The 11,682-nt window shown below is 43.6% G+C and overlaps 1 protein-coding gene across 1 annotated transcript; it reads right to left on the reverse strand.

Moving 5' to 3' along the window:
* On the reverse strand, positions 1-7,280 carry LOC110632056 (chaperone protein dnaJ 16). The gene is made up of 12 exons (XM_021780158.2): positions 6,747-7,280; positions 5,287-5,410; positions 4,981-5,063; positions 4,752-4,863; positions 4,566-4,670; positions 3,153-3,203; positions 1,374-1,463; positions 1,168-1,276; positions 916-1,064; positions 784-837; positions 473-696; positions 1-383 (listed from the first exon to the last, which is right to left on the reverse strand). The coding sequence occupies exons 1-11, from the start codon at positions 6,881-6,883 to the stop codon at positions 478-480; spliced, it is 1,233 nt and encodes a 410-aa protein (XP_021635850.2). The 5' UTR covers positions 6,884-7,280; the 3' UTR covers positions 1-383; positions 473-477.
* Positions 7,281-11,682: the final 4,402 nt, after the last annotated feature.

Genomic DNA, 11,682 nt, shown 5'->3' on the forward strand with positions numbered 1-11,682 from the left:
TGCAAAAAGTGGCCACGCTTTACTTTTCCCATTAGCTGATGAAAGGATCTTCAAGAACAAGTTATGCAATTTACAGATATGCTTGCTTACAATCTGAGCAAAAAGAAACAAGACAGTGACTGATAAAGTGATGAAAAAAAATGGAATTTTACAATAGCAATGAACTGTTGTCATCCTTTAACAAGCTGGAGAAATGGAGCATTTCCACGGCAACAACGATTTGTACTTTGTCATCAATTGAAAGTTGCAACATGGTCAAGGAATAGCTTGACCTCATAATTTGTTTGCAGAGCATCAAACCATCAGAACAAATTAATCAATGCAGACATAGATGACGCACTCTATCTCTATCCCATCTGTATGGAACGGCTTCCCACATCCATCTACATGAAACCAAAACAGTAAAAATAAACCACTTTTAAACGCATAAACAGAAGATACAATGACAAAAAGAATACATCCAAGATTTTACCATATTTAGCAAGGCTTTCTCTTGTCAACTTTTAAGTGGATATTGAACCATTTCTTTTTCTTAGTTCTATCCTTCATTGAAGCTTTCTTATCTCTCAATTGTCCTTCTTCTTTGGTCTCCCTGAAGAGGCCCTTACTCCTGCTCTTACTTGTACTCCGCTTCATCTGGGGAGCAATTGTGTACGAGGCATGAATTTCATTCCATTGTTTAAGCAGCTCGTCAATCTGCAAAACCCACAAAGATTGTAGATCAGACACGATCAGTTCACTCCTACAGCAAATAGAAACACAATATTCACTGGTCAAACTCACCTCTTGCATTTCTTGCGTATATCTACTGGTCATTTCTGTAAATTGTGCCAACACCTGTCAACATTCCATGTGAACATTAGCAAAAATGAAAATGGCTGTACATGGACATACACTGCTCAAGTATGTGCAGACCTCTCTGTATTCATTTTCAAACTTGGATATCTCTACCCTTTTTGTAAGAATTCGAGCTTCAACATCTCTAAGATTTTCTTTTTCTTCCACAAAAGGTGCAGCACAGAGAGCTTCTATTGAGTAACTTGCACTCTTAAAAAAATTGTCACCTGGAAGAAATGAGCCAGAATATGAAGACTGCAACCAATTTCATCCAAATGCAAAATCAACAAACACATAAGACTGAAAAGAGCAATAAAACCTTAAACTGACCATAGACAGCAAAAACATGGGTGCCAGCCTTCAGTTCCGTTATTTCACATGGCTGAAACCCATCCAATTTCTTGAAGAAGGCAGTATCAGCATCCTTTGCGGCTGCAATCTTAAGCCACAACAATTCCAAATCCAAATGGAAAAGAATAAGCAACTTAGAATCATAACATGAAAAGATAATTTACAATATCACCAGCTCAGCTCACCGCGTTGACTGTCTGATCCAACCGATAAACAGGAAAACAAAGGAAATACATTCCAGCAGATGTAAACTTTCCTGTTTTGGCACTGTCCTCCTAAAACCAAAAATTATAAAGAAAAGGTCAACATAATTAATCTAAATGTGCTATGACACCTAGGACACAAGTCTAGAGTCATCTCAGGACATGTCATCGTTTTAATGAAAAATTTTTAATGTTGTAATTGTTCTTACTGTGATGCCACAAATCCCACAAGATAAAGGGACCATTGAGATCATCCATGTACATGAGCCTTTGTAAGCTACTACTACCAACCAGGAGTTGACTTTTGGGCCATAGTCAATAGGGGTGTAAATAAGTTGAGCTACTCATGAGCAGCCCGAAATTGACTTGATTTAACTTGATTTAAATGGAGTCAAGCTCAAGCTCGAGTAGCTTCGCGTGTTGAGTACCATAGTACTAGACTTGAGTGGCTTGTGAGCCTAACAAACTTATCTAAAATTGCACTTTTACTCCTATATATTGATATATAATTAAAAACATATATATTAATATCTAGTTTAAGCTCAATTGAGCTTATTTGAGCTTGAATTTGAGATTTTAAACTTTTAGTTACAGTCATTAAGTCAAGCTCAAGTATTTTGAGTATTTCATCAATCCAAGTTCGAGCTCTAAAAAATAAATCTCGACTGAGTTGAGTCTAAGCTTTGAGTTTTATAATCAAGCTGAGCTTGGCACTATATTGACTCAACTAAGCTTGATTACACCCCTTATAGTTAGGCCATCCCAATTGTAAGGTAGTAGCCCATGTGGGCTCCAATTGATACTTATTCCAAAAACATAAAAGAACTTTTCCAGTTTGCCAAATAGAAGTGGAAAATTTTGACCTTGAAAAAAGCCACATGCAAATTCTAACTGAGGAACCAAGAAAAAGAAATGCCACGCAATTTTTTGTCAGTGTATAGCTATGCTGGGGCTTCACATTTTTTGCATAGAAGAGAAGTAAACAAATATGCAGGACATTGGGTGCAGGTTGGGTTATCCAAAATGATGAAGGGGCTCTTTTTCATGCTGTCAACTAACATTCGATAGCTTGTGGGCTCCCATGGTAGCAGAGGCAATGGCTCTAAGGGCAGGTTTGAGCTGGGTAGTGGAGAAGGGCTTTCAGAGGGCTGTGCTTGAATCTGATTCCTTGCTTCTCATCCAGGCTTTGCATGCTAGGCAATCGGATGCTTCTTACTTTGGCTCCCTTGTTGATGGTTGTGGGGTTTTCTTGAGAAACTTTGAGCAGGTTTCTATTGTTTTTGTTCGCAGGTCAGCAAATTCAGTCACACATTTGCTTGCTACGTGGGCAAGTTCTGTGTCTGGCCTAACGGATTGGGGTTCTGCCCAACCATCTGCTTTTTGTATTGCTGTTAACTCTGATTTGCTTGAGTAATGAAAGTTTATTTCCTTCGAAAAAAAAAATGCAGGAACAGAAATTCCTGCTCAATATGGAGACTAGTAGAAAGAGACAGAAAGAACAAAACATATCTCCAAGTTAAGGAGCAAAACCATCAGATAAAGCATGCAAAAGACCAAATGCAGTCAAAAGGTTCCTACAAATAATATCTTGAAGAATTGAAGACCAATGCCATTCTTTAAAAACATGAAGAGATATAGAGATAACTAAAGACCCCTGACATTTTTTAAGATACATCTAGTACTGGAATAAGTCAAAATACATGAATTGTGATTTCGACTACAAAAAGTAACATCTAAAACCAACAAGAGAGTGCTTTGTACCTGCAGAGCAAGGCTCAGTCCACCATTTCCTTCCTGATCAAAATACAATAACTGTGGAAAGAAAATAAATCAGTAAGACTAATGGTCATTGTCCACAGATAGACAATCAATCAGTATGTTCATTAAAGGATCAGTCAAGAACTCAACACTTATAAAACTTGTAGTAGAAAACATTTGAAAATGGAAGAAAAATCATTTGGGTGTAGTATCTGAAAATTGATGGAATTGGTAATTAAGAAGGTACAGCCAATTAATGCACCAGTAGTCAGAAGAACCAAAATTATACACGAGAGAGGCTAAATGGATTCCTCACCCCACAACCCCCCCCCCCCCCCCCCTTCTTCTTCTTCTTCTTTTCTTGCCCACTCCCTTTTCCATGTTTTCAATGTGATGCTCATGATTAACAGGACCTAAGTATATAAATTGGATCAATGTGATGTTCATGATTAACATAATCTAAGTATATGAACTGAACAGACTAAAAACAATAATACAATATGCTCTCACAATATGAAGGCCCTGGAAAACTAAGCTACCAAGGACAATAATGTGTCCTTCAAAATTCTAAGCTACATTCCATAAAACATGAAGTCTTATTTCTCCCTCAGCAGGAAAAAAAAATTGGAAAAATGCTCATTGGACAAAAAGAAAAGCAAAAATAGTGGAAACTTTTTCAAAGGATCAAAAGGAAAATCACTGCTAATGTCCAAACTCACTATTACATCCAACAATATGCTTTATCTTAACCATCCAGTTCCCACTTATCAAGATATTCCACTATCAAACATAAGGTTCAAATTCACCAAAAACCCAGAATAAAAAGCACCTAAATCTCTTTACATGCCTTAATTTTACAAGGCTGACAGTCCCTAGTAAGCAGCCAAAAATAAATTTTCTGCCCCATAGTCAAATGTATTTTCAGAACTCAAATCATAAACCAACAGTTTTAGCCATATAATATTTTTCATAGTAGCTTTCCAATAAAATAATCCTTAATTGCTCACGGAGGTCTACGATGAAAGCAACCATACAACAACACAACTTTGCCTCCAAATCTCACAAGCCATATCCTCAAAATGATATTCTTAATCACAACTTTACAATCATAAGCTTACACTTTAATCACAACTTTACAATCATAAGCTTACACTTAACTAACTCCAATATTCCAAAAAAGACTCAAGAGTGGACATGTAACATGCTCTGAAAGAGTGACATAAACTATGTGCAAGAACTACCGAGTAACTATAAGACCTCCTTCCTCTCAAAGATAATAAAATCCCTTGCTCTAATAGAGCATCTTTAAGGCATACGAGAAAAGTAGGAAAGACATCAATTTTGTGCATATCCACCTCGTGTTGTGAAGGCAGTTCTGATAAAATGTTTATACAAAATGTTTAAATTCATGCGAACCTTGAACTTGCTTTTGTCAGAGGATTGCACTCGACAGACAAAGCCTGCCCTTGCTTCCTCTTCTGTTATTGTGACAGAATAGAAGTGAGCACATTGCTTTTCAACCTGCTTAAAAATGTAAAATTTTCCGATGAGCCCTAGCACATTACTAAAATCAATAACCGTTTCAGAATTGAAATACCTAACCTTCCTTGAAATAGGTTGCCCCAGTGGAAGTGGACGAATAGAGACCACCCCATTTAGTGCCTCCTCCAAGACAGTTGCTGATACAGTGGTCTTAATAGGCACGCCAAGTTTACTATTGTGTATAGAACAGTGAACCTCAGAAATCAATAAATACAAACAAGAAAATTGGGGAGGGGGAGGGGGAGGGGGAGGGGGAGAGAATCCGATTGATAAATTCATATTAATCTACCTAAAAAGTGCTGCAAACATAGTGTTCACAGTGCCCAAGCTTGAAAGATCTAGCTCCAATTCTTGACTTTCTGATTCAACAGCCTGCTAACAGCAATAAGATCGTGCTTAAAACTAAACTGTCACATAAAACATATATCAAACTAAATGATCTGAATTCTACCACACACTAACGAATGCTATCAGAAATTAGTATGTCATTGTCTGAAACCTGGAGTCAGAAGCCATAACCATGCAGTTCCAGAAAGAACACAAATGACCTTATCATCAGAATTTTAAATGTTAGTCATCTGCCCTGATACCTCACCTCAAAACCAGCTGAGTCATATTGGCGCCGCTTGTCTGGATCAGACAAGATATTATAGGAAAAAGTAACCTCTTTAAACATATCAGCTGCTTCAGGATCATTTGCATTTTTGTCAGGATGGTATCTGAAATAGTACATTATTAGCATTTAAAAACACTCAGAACCTTTTAACAAAGGGAGAACCTTAAGATGAGAAAGAAAACAAAACATATAAAGATTTAAAATACTTCACTCAAGATCCATCAAATAGTCTGAAAACAATAAAAATTTCAACCAAGTCATTTGAACCTATAAACCCCAATATTTCAAGTGCTAGAGATATTATATATGGCCACACTGACACTCCATAATGTTACAACATTGGGTATGTGAAAAAGATATTGATCAAGGATTATAGATTGACAATGTTAACACCCCGCATGACAATCTATCAACTACTAACTGAAAATGCGGTCATATAAGCTAGTAAAGCGTGTAATATCTCATCTAGCTATATCTTTTGCAACAACCCACTTTTTAACTTGTTATTCAGTATATAAGTTGTGTGGGTTTTGCTTTGCATTTAGCCACATCATGCAACAAGCTCCTGCATCAACACTCATCACATAACCTTATCTCAATGCAACTGTAAATTTTAATTTTGGCCTTTTTCTACCTATTTCATCATGTAAAAAAATTAACTTTTCTATTTGCATGCTATAATTAGGCTTGCGAACATACCATATTCAGTTAAATTAGTCATTGATATTATAGATAAATCAAGCTTCATTTGAAAGTAAAAGACCAATTGTATTACCCGTCCCCTATTTGCAGTCTCTTATAGTTTGTGATAGCTTTCATAATAATCACACTTTTGAGTTTAACAATCTCACAAAATAATTTGGCAGATAAGCCCACTGTTATCATTGCTAAGCTTCTCCAAAATGCACCACATCAGTAACACATCCAATACTCTAAAACTAGTCTTCCACACCCATGGAGGCCGCCCAACATGAGTCCTTCGTTCCCTTCTAATCCTTCACAGTTAGCAAACTCTATTTCCTACTTTCCACATTCAGCGCAAACTGCCAAATCCCAGAACAGTAGGGGCCAACTACCCTTTTGCTTCATTTCCAGCAAATGAGTGAAATAGGGCACAAATTTTAACTCTCAATATCTCGCCAGGTCAATTTTTAACTTAAAATTGTAGTCAGCAATTCGAGAGTGAAGAACAGCTACGAAGTTACCATATTTGTTAAAATCAACTTCTTCGTTCCCAAAAAATTTAAAATAGCTTTTCATCTCGATGAAACATCCAACTTCTATAATACAAACAAATGCCTATTTCATTTCCAACACCGATACTTTCAATAACAACCTTTCAACAGTTAAAAAAAAAAAAGAAGGCCAAATACACCTAAAAAGCAAAGAAATAAAAATAAAAGCTCACAAAAAAGGAAAGACGAAAAAAAATGGCATACTTGAGAGCCATTTTGCGGTACGCGCTCTTGATTTCCTGGTCGGAGGAGTTCCTGGAGACGCCAAGGACCTCGTAAGGGTCCCGCCGGAGATGCTTTGCCTCATCTTGCTTCTCCGGCCTCGACCGGCGAGCCGGCATTTCCAAATCAAACGTTAAAATTTCAATTCAAAAAATTAAAAAAAAAAACTAAAAATCTCCACAAACAACTTAAGTTTCACGGGGGAAAAAAATCCTCAAAACTACTCTCAAATTCCCACAAACTTTCCCAGAAAATGGTTGATTTAGAAAAGAAAGTTAAAAGAGCAGATAAACCCTAGAGAGAGAAAGACTCCATGGGACCTCCTGAGCTGGAGGTTTGAGAGAGACAAACGAACGAGAAAATGGAGGGGAAATTAGGTGTGAAATTTTGTTATTTTTGTAGTCTTCCTCAAAATTTTCAAAAAACGATACCCTTTCGATAAAAAGCAACAGGGCGCGTACTTGCACGCGGAGGTTCTGCTTGTTAACATGATTACTTCTGATTTGTGTGGTGTTGATATGGCGCTACTATTTCTAAATTTAAAATATAGCAACAAAATAATCTTTAGATGTGATAAAAAATAATAATTTGAAAAAAAAATATATATTTTGAGACGTCCAGTGAATAATTTAAATAATTGTTGATCCAATTTAATGTTACAAGCGGACGACAGAAGAGTGTGGTGGCGTGAGTGTGGCGCGTGCAACAAATGAGGGCCAGAAGCTGGAGTTGAGGTTGGGGTGCGCAATGTGCATAGCGGTAGCAAGACAAGATTGGGCGCCGGTGTATGTTGTAACGGTTCGGAAGTTCCCCACTCCTATTCTTGGCAGTTGGCAAGGCCGTCACAAGCTGTCTCTTACCCTATGGAGCTAACTAGTGTGAATCTGTACAGGTAACGTGCCAGAAACCTCGAAGATGCTTATTATTTGGGCTTATGCGAGCTTGCCAGATAGGGGGAGGCTGACCTGGGGGCCCTGGCCAAGGGGGACCTAGGTGCCGCACGGGGCTAGAACTCCCGTCCCGTGACAAGTTGGTATCAGAGCCGAGTTGGTATCAGAGCCGAGTTGGTATCAGAGCTTCGGTTGCTCTTGAAGGTGACAATGGCGGACCAGAGTGAGATCACCCTTGGTGTGGGTGTTGCTCCTACGGTTGTGGAGCATGAAGGCGGCAGGAGAAAAGGCCGTGGTAAGTCAAGGGATCCTAGCCGAGCAAGGGAGGACTTGGGAGACTTGGAGAAACGTCTCGCCAAGGTCGAATTGCACCTCGTGGATGGAGAGGAAAGGTTCGAGGAGATGGACACCCGCTTGATGGAGCTCGATGAGAGGATGGAAGAGCTTCGAGGGGACATGCAGGGTGCCTTGAACGCTGCATTCGACAAGCTGGCTAGTGAAGGTGAGTCCCTACGCCTTTCTCAAATGGGGGAAATTGCTGCCTTAAGGGATGAGAATAGGTCCCTAAAGGAACAGTTGGAATGGGCCATGGGGAAGTTGAAGGAAGTAGAGCAGCAAGTGTCTCTTGTTGCTATGGCCGTGGCACGTGGTGGAGTTGCCACTACTTCCGGGGCTAGCTTGGTCATCCCTTCGCGAGTGGAGGTTCCGAAGCCAAGTGTGTATGGTGGCGCTAGGAATGCGAAGGAGATTGACAACTTCTTGTGGAGCTTGGAGCAGTATTTTAGGGCGATTGGCATAACGGATGATGCCAAGAAGGTGGACCATGCGCCCTTGTATTTGGTGGATACTGCGATGGTTTGGTGGAGACGGAGGCACGGCGACATGGAGAAAGGGCTTTGCACCATTGCCTCATGGGATGAGTTCAAGAGGGAGCTCAAGAGGCAGTTTTACCCGGAGAATGCCGCGCACGAAGCAAGGGCCAGATTGAGGCGTCTGTCACATAAGGGGAGTATTCGGGAGTATGTGAAGGAATTTATGGAGACTTTGTTGGAGATCCCGGACTACCCAGATGCGGAAGCTCTCTTTGCCTTTACCGATGGCCTGCAGACTTGGGCCCGAATGGAGATTGAGAGGCGTGGAGCACGAGATCTAGCTACCGCCATCTCCATTGCTGAATCCCTCGTGGAGTTCCAGAGGAGTGAAAGGAGCAGAACCAGTCCACAGAAGGACAGGAGCGAGGGAGGTGACAGCAGAGGCAAGGATGGAAGCTCCAAGCCGAAGGAGGTGCATCCTAGGAGTCAGAGGGAAGACCGAGGTATGCAACGCCCTCCTCTTTCGTGCTTTCTTTGTGACGGACCCCATAGAGCTCGAGAGTGTCCGAAGAAGAGTAAGCTCTCGGCATTGGTCGAGGAAAGGGAGGAGAGACCTTTCCAACCCAGGGAGGCGACCATGGGATCCTTGCAGTTGAGTGCCCTGAAGGTCCAGGAGAAAGGGACCGTGAATGTGGAGAAGGGGCGACCTTTTGTCCAGATCGAGGTGGGAGGACAAAAGCTGCGGGCATTGTTGGACACCGGGGCATCCCACAACTTCCTGACGGTGGAGGAAGCTAAGAGGTTGGGCATCCCGTATGAGAAGGAGATGGGATGGTTGAAGGCAGTCAACTCCACACCCAACCTGATTCACGGTGTAGCCCGAGACACTAAGGTACGCATTGGTGACTGGAGAGGTACCTTAGATTTCTTTGTTGTCTCTATGGATGATTCTCCATGCATACTTGGGGTCGAGTTCGTGGACCGAGCTAAGGCCATCCCGATGATATTCGCCAATAGCATGTGTATCACGGCGGGAGGTGGTACATGTGTGGTGCCGTTGTTGCGAGGGAAGGCGTCCAACACCCTTGCAACCATGCATGTTGAGATGCAAGATCCTTCGTCAGCTGCTCAGGGAGAGAAGCAGCATGGGAAAGGAGGAGGTACTCCGAAGAAGGATCTGAAGGAGTGTAAGAGGGGACACACTCCGAAGTTGCAGAAGGGGCATCCACCAAGGGAGAAGGTGGACTGTGCAAGGGGAGATGCAGTAGCCAGAAGTCCAAGGAAGGAGTCTTCGCCGAGGCAGGAGGGTCCGAGGCGACATCGCTCGAGGAAGAGCAGGCGGAAGTGCAAAGCCGAGGGAAGAGCTGGTGCACTTAGCCACAGGGACGAGGAGAGTGCTGCGGGAGCACGCTTAGAAAGCCCGGCAACATCTGCGGTGCATGCCGGGAGGCATGGGAGGAGGTCCAAACGACGAGGGCGTCGTGCGGATTGAGTGGGGGAGAATGTCACCCCACAAATTTGGTCTCCCGGAGAAGTCCAATTTTTTTCCGCGAGGTTGCCTACAGAGGGAGGTTCAGTAGGTGTAATTCCTTGTGGGGTGAAGGGAAAGTGCATTGCTGGGAGGCAATGTTTGCGGGAGTCAATTTTCGGGGCAAACAGGCCAACCGGGCAAGCAGGAGAGTTGCCGGGAGGAGCAGGCCAAAATGAGGTTAAGTCTGCCTACTGCACGCCAAAATGAGGTTCAGAGTCTTTGGAGGCGTCTTTGGCGCTTGCTGGGCCAAGCCGGGCGATGGGAGGCCCAAAACGAGGTTCACGGGCCAAGTCTGGCGCACAACGGGCCCGTCGGGCGTGCGGGCCGCGTGGGAGCAGAGCGCGGGCAGACGAGGCGCGAAACGAGGTTCATCGCGCGGGAACGGGCGCGCGGGAATGCCGGGCGCGCGCGCGGACGAGATTCAAATCAGCGCGGGAAGGCTGGGCGCGCGCGCGGGCAAACAAGGTTCAAACTGGGCGCGGGAGCTGCGAGGCGCGCGGGCAAACGAGGTTCGCCCGAAGGTTCCAGAAGCGCCTGGAGAGCGCTGGGCGCGCGCGGGAGCGGCCCGGCGTCGTGGCTGCCACCAAACGAGGTTCACCGCTGGCGGCCAAAACGAGGTTCCCCGCCAGAATTTTGCCAACCCGCCAATTTTCGAATTTTGGCCGCCAAAGGGGTTCCAACTCGGCATGAAGGCTATAAATAGGGGTTTTTGGCCTTCATTTGGGCAACCAAGAGTCTCCACATGCTCTCAAGCCATTTCAAAGCTTCCAAGTGTATTTTTGTGTATTTAGCCCACTTTATTGCTCTCTTGTGAGCCTTAGGCTTGTAAATCAATTTTCTTTGAGTAGTAAAGTTACTTTCCCTTTGCCAATCTTGTTCCTTGTGTTTCACTCACTCTCTCACCATTTTTCCCTTTGTCACCCTTGTTAGTCTATCTTTATAGACTTTGTGTGTGAGAAGGCTGACTTAGTCTTGGGGGAAGACTAAGGCCGCACGGTTTGAAGTAAGTTTGAGGTGAGCAAGCTTCTTACTCCGTGACAGTTGGTATCAGAGCAGGCCCCAGACGATCCGAATCACGCCAAGCGCCCCAACGGGATAGGGGTAGGCAGGGTGCCGATGGCGACAAGGGTGTTGCTAGAATCGGGTGGGCGAGAATGTCAGGCCTCAATGGGACAGAGGTAGACATGGGTTTCTCAATCCCACATCGGACAAGAAGGGGGTCGATCCGAGGGACAAGTGCGGTCTGTCATGCAGCTGGTATGCATCTGGCGAGCAACGTGATGAATCTTGGCAAAGGCATTTAGAGGATGTCTGCGTGCGGAAGTGGGTGAGTGCACTGGCAAACTGGTGGCCAATATGCTGCTCAAGTGTTTGCGTTGGGCGAGCGCAACGAATGGCTTGTGGACTCCTATGTGCGAGGGAGTGTGATCAAGTTGCGCAGGGAAGCGACGCGAATGCACGCAAACGAGGGCGTTTGCGGGATTGGGTGGGGGAGAATGTAACGGTTCGGAAGTTCCCCACTCCTATTCTTGGCAGTTGGCAAGGCCGTCACAAGCTGTCTCTTGCCCTATGGAGCTAACTAGTGTGAATGCATGCAGTAACGTGCGTAAACCTCGAAGATGCTTATTATTTGGGCTTATGCGAGCTTGCCAGATAGGGGGAGGCTGACCTGGGGGCCCTGGCCA

The sequence above is a fragment of the Hevea brasiliensis genome, chromosome 9, assembly GCF_030052815.1.
Source record: "Hevea brasiliensis isolate MT/VB/25A 57/8 chromosome 9, ASM3005281v1, whole genome shotgun sequence".
NCBI lineage: Eukaryota > Viridiplantae > Streptophyta > Magnoliopsida > Malpighiales > Euphorbiaceae > Hevea > Hevea brasiliensis.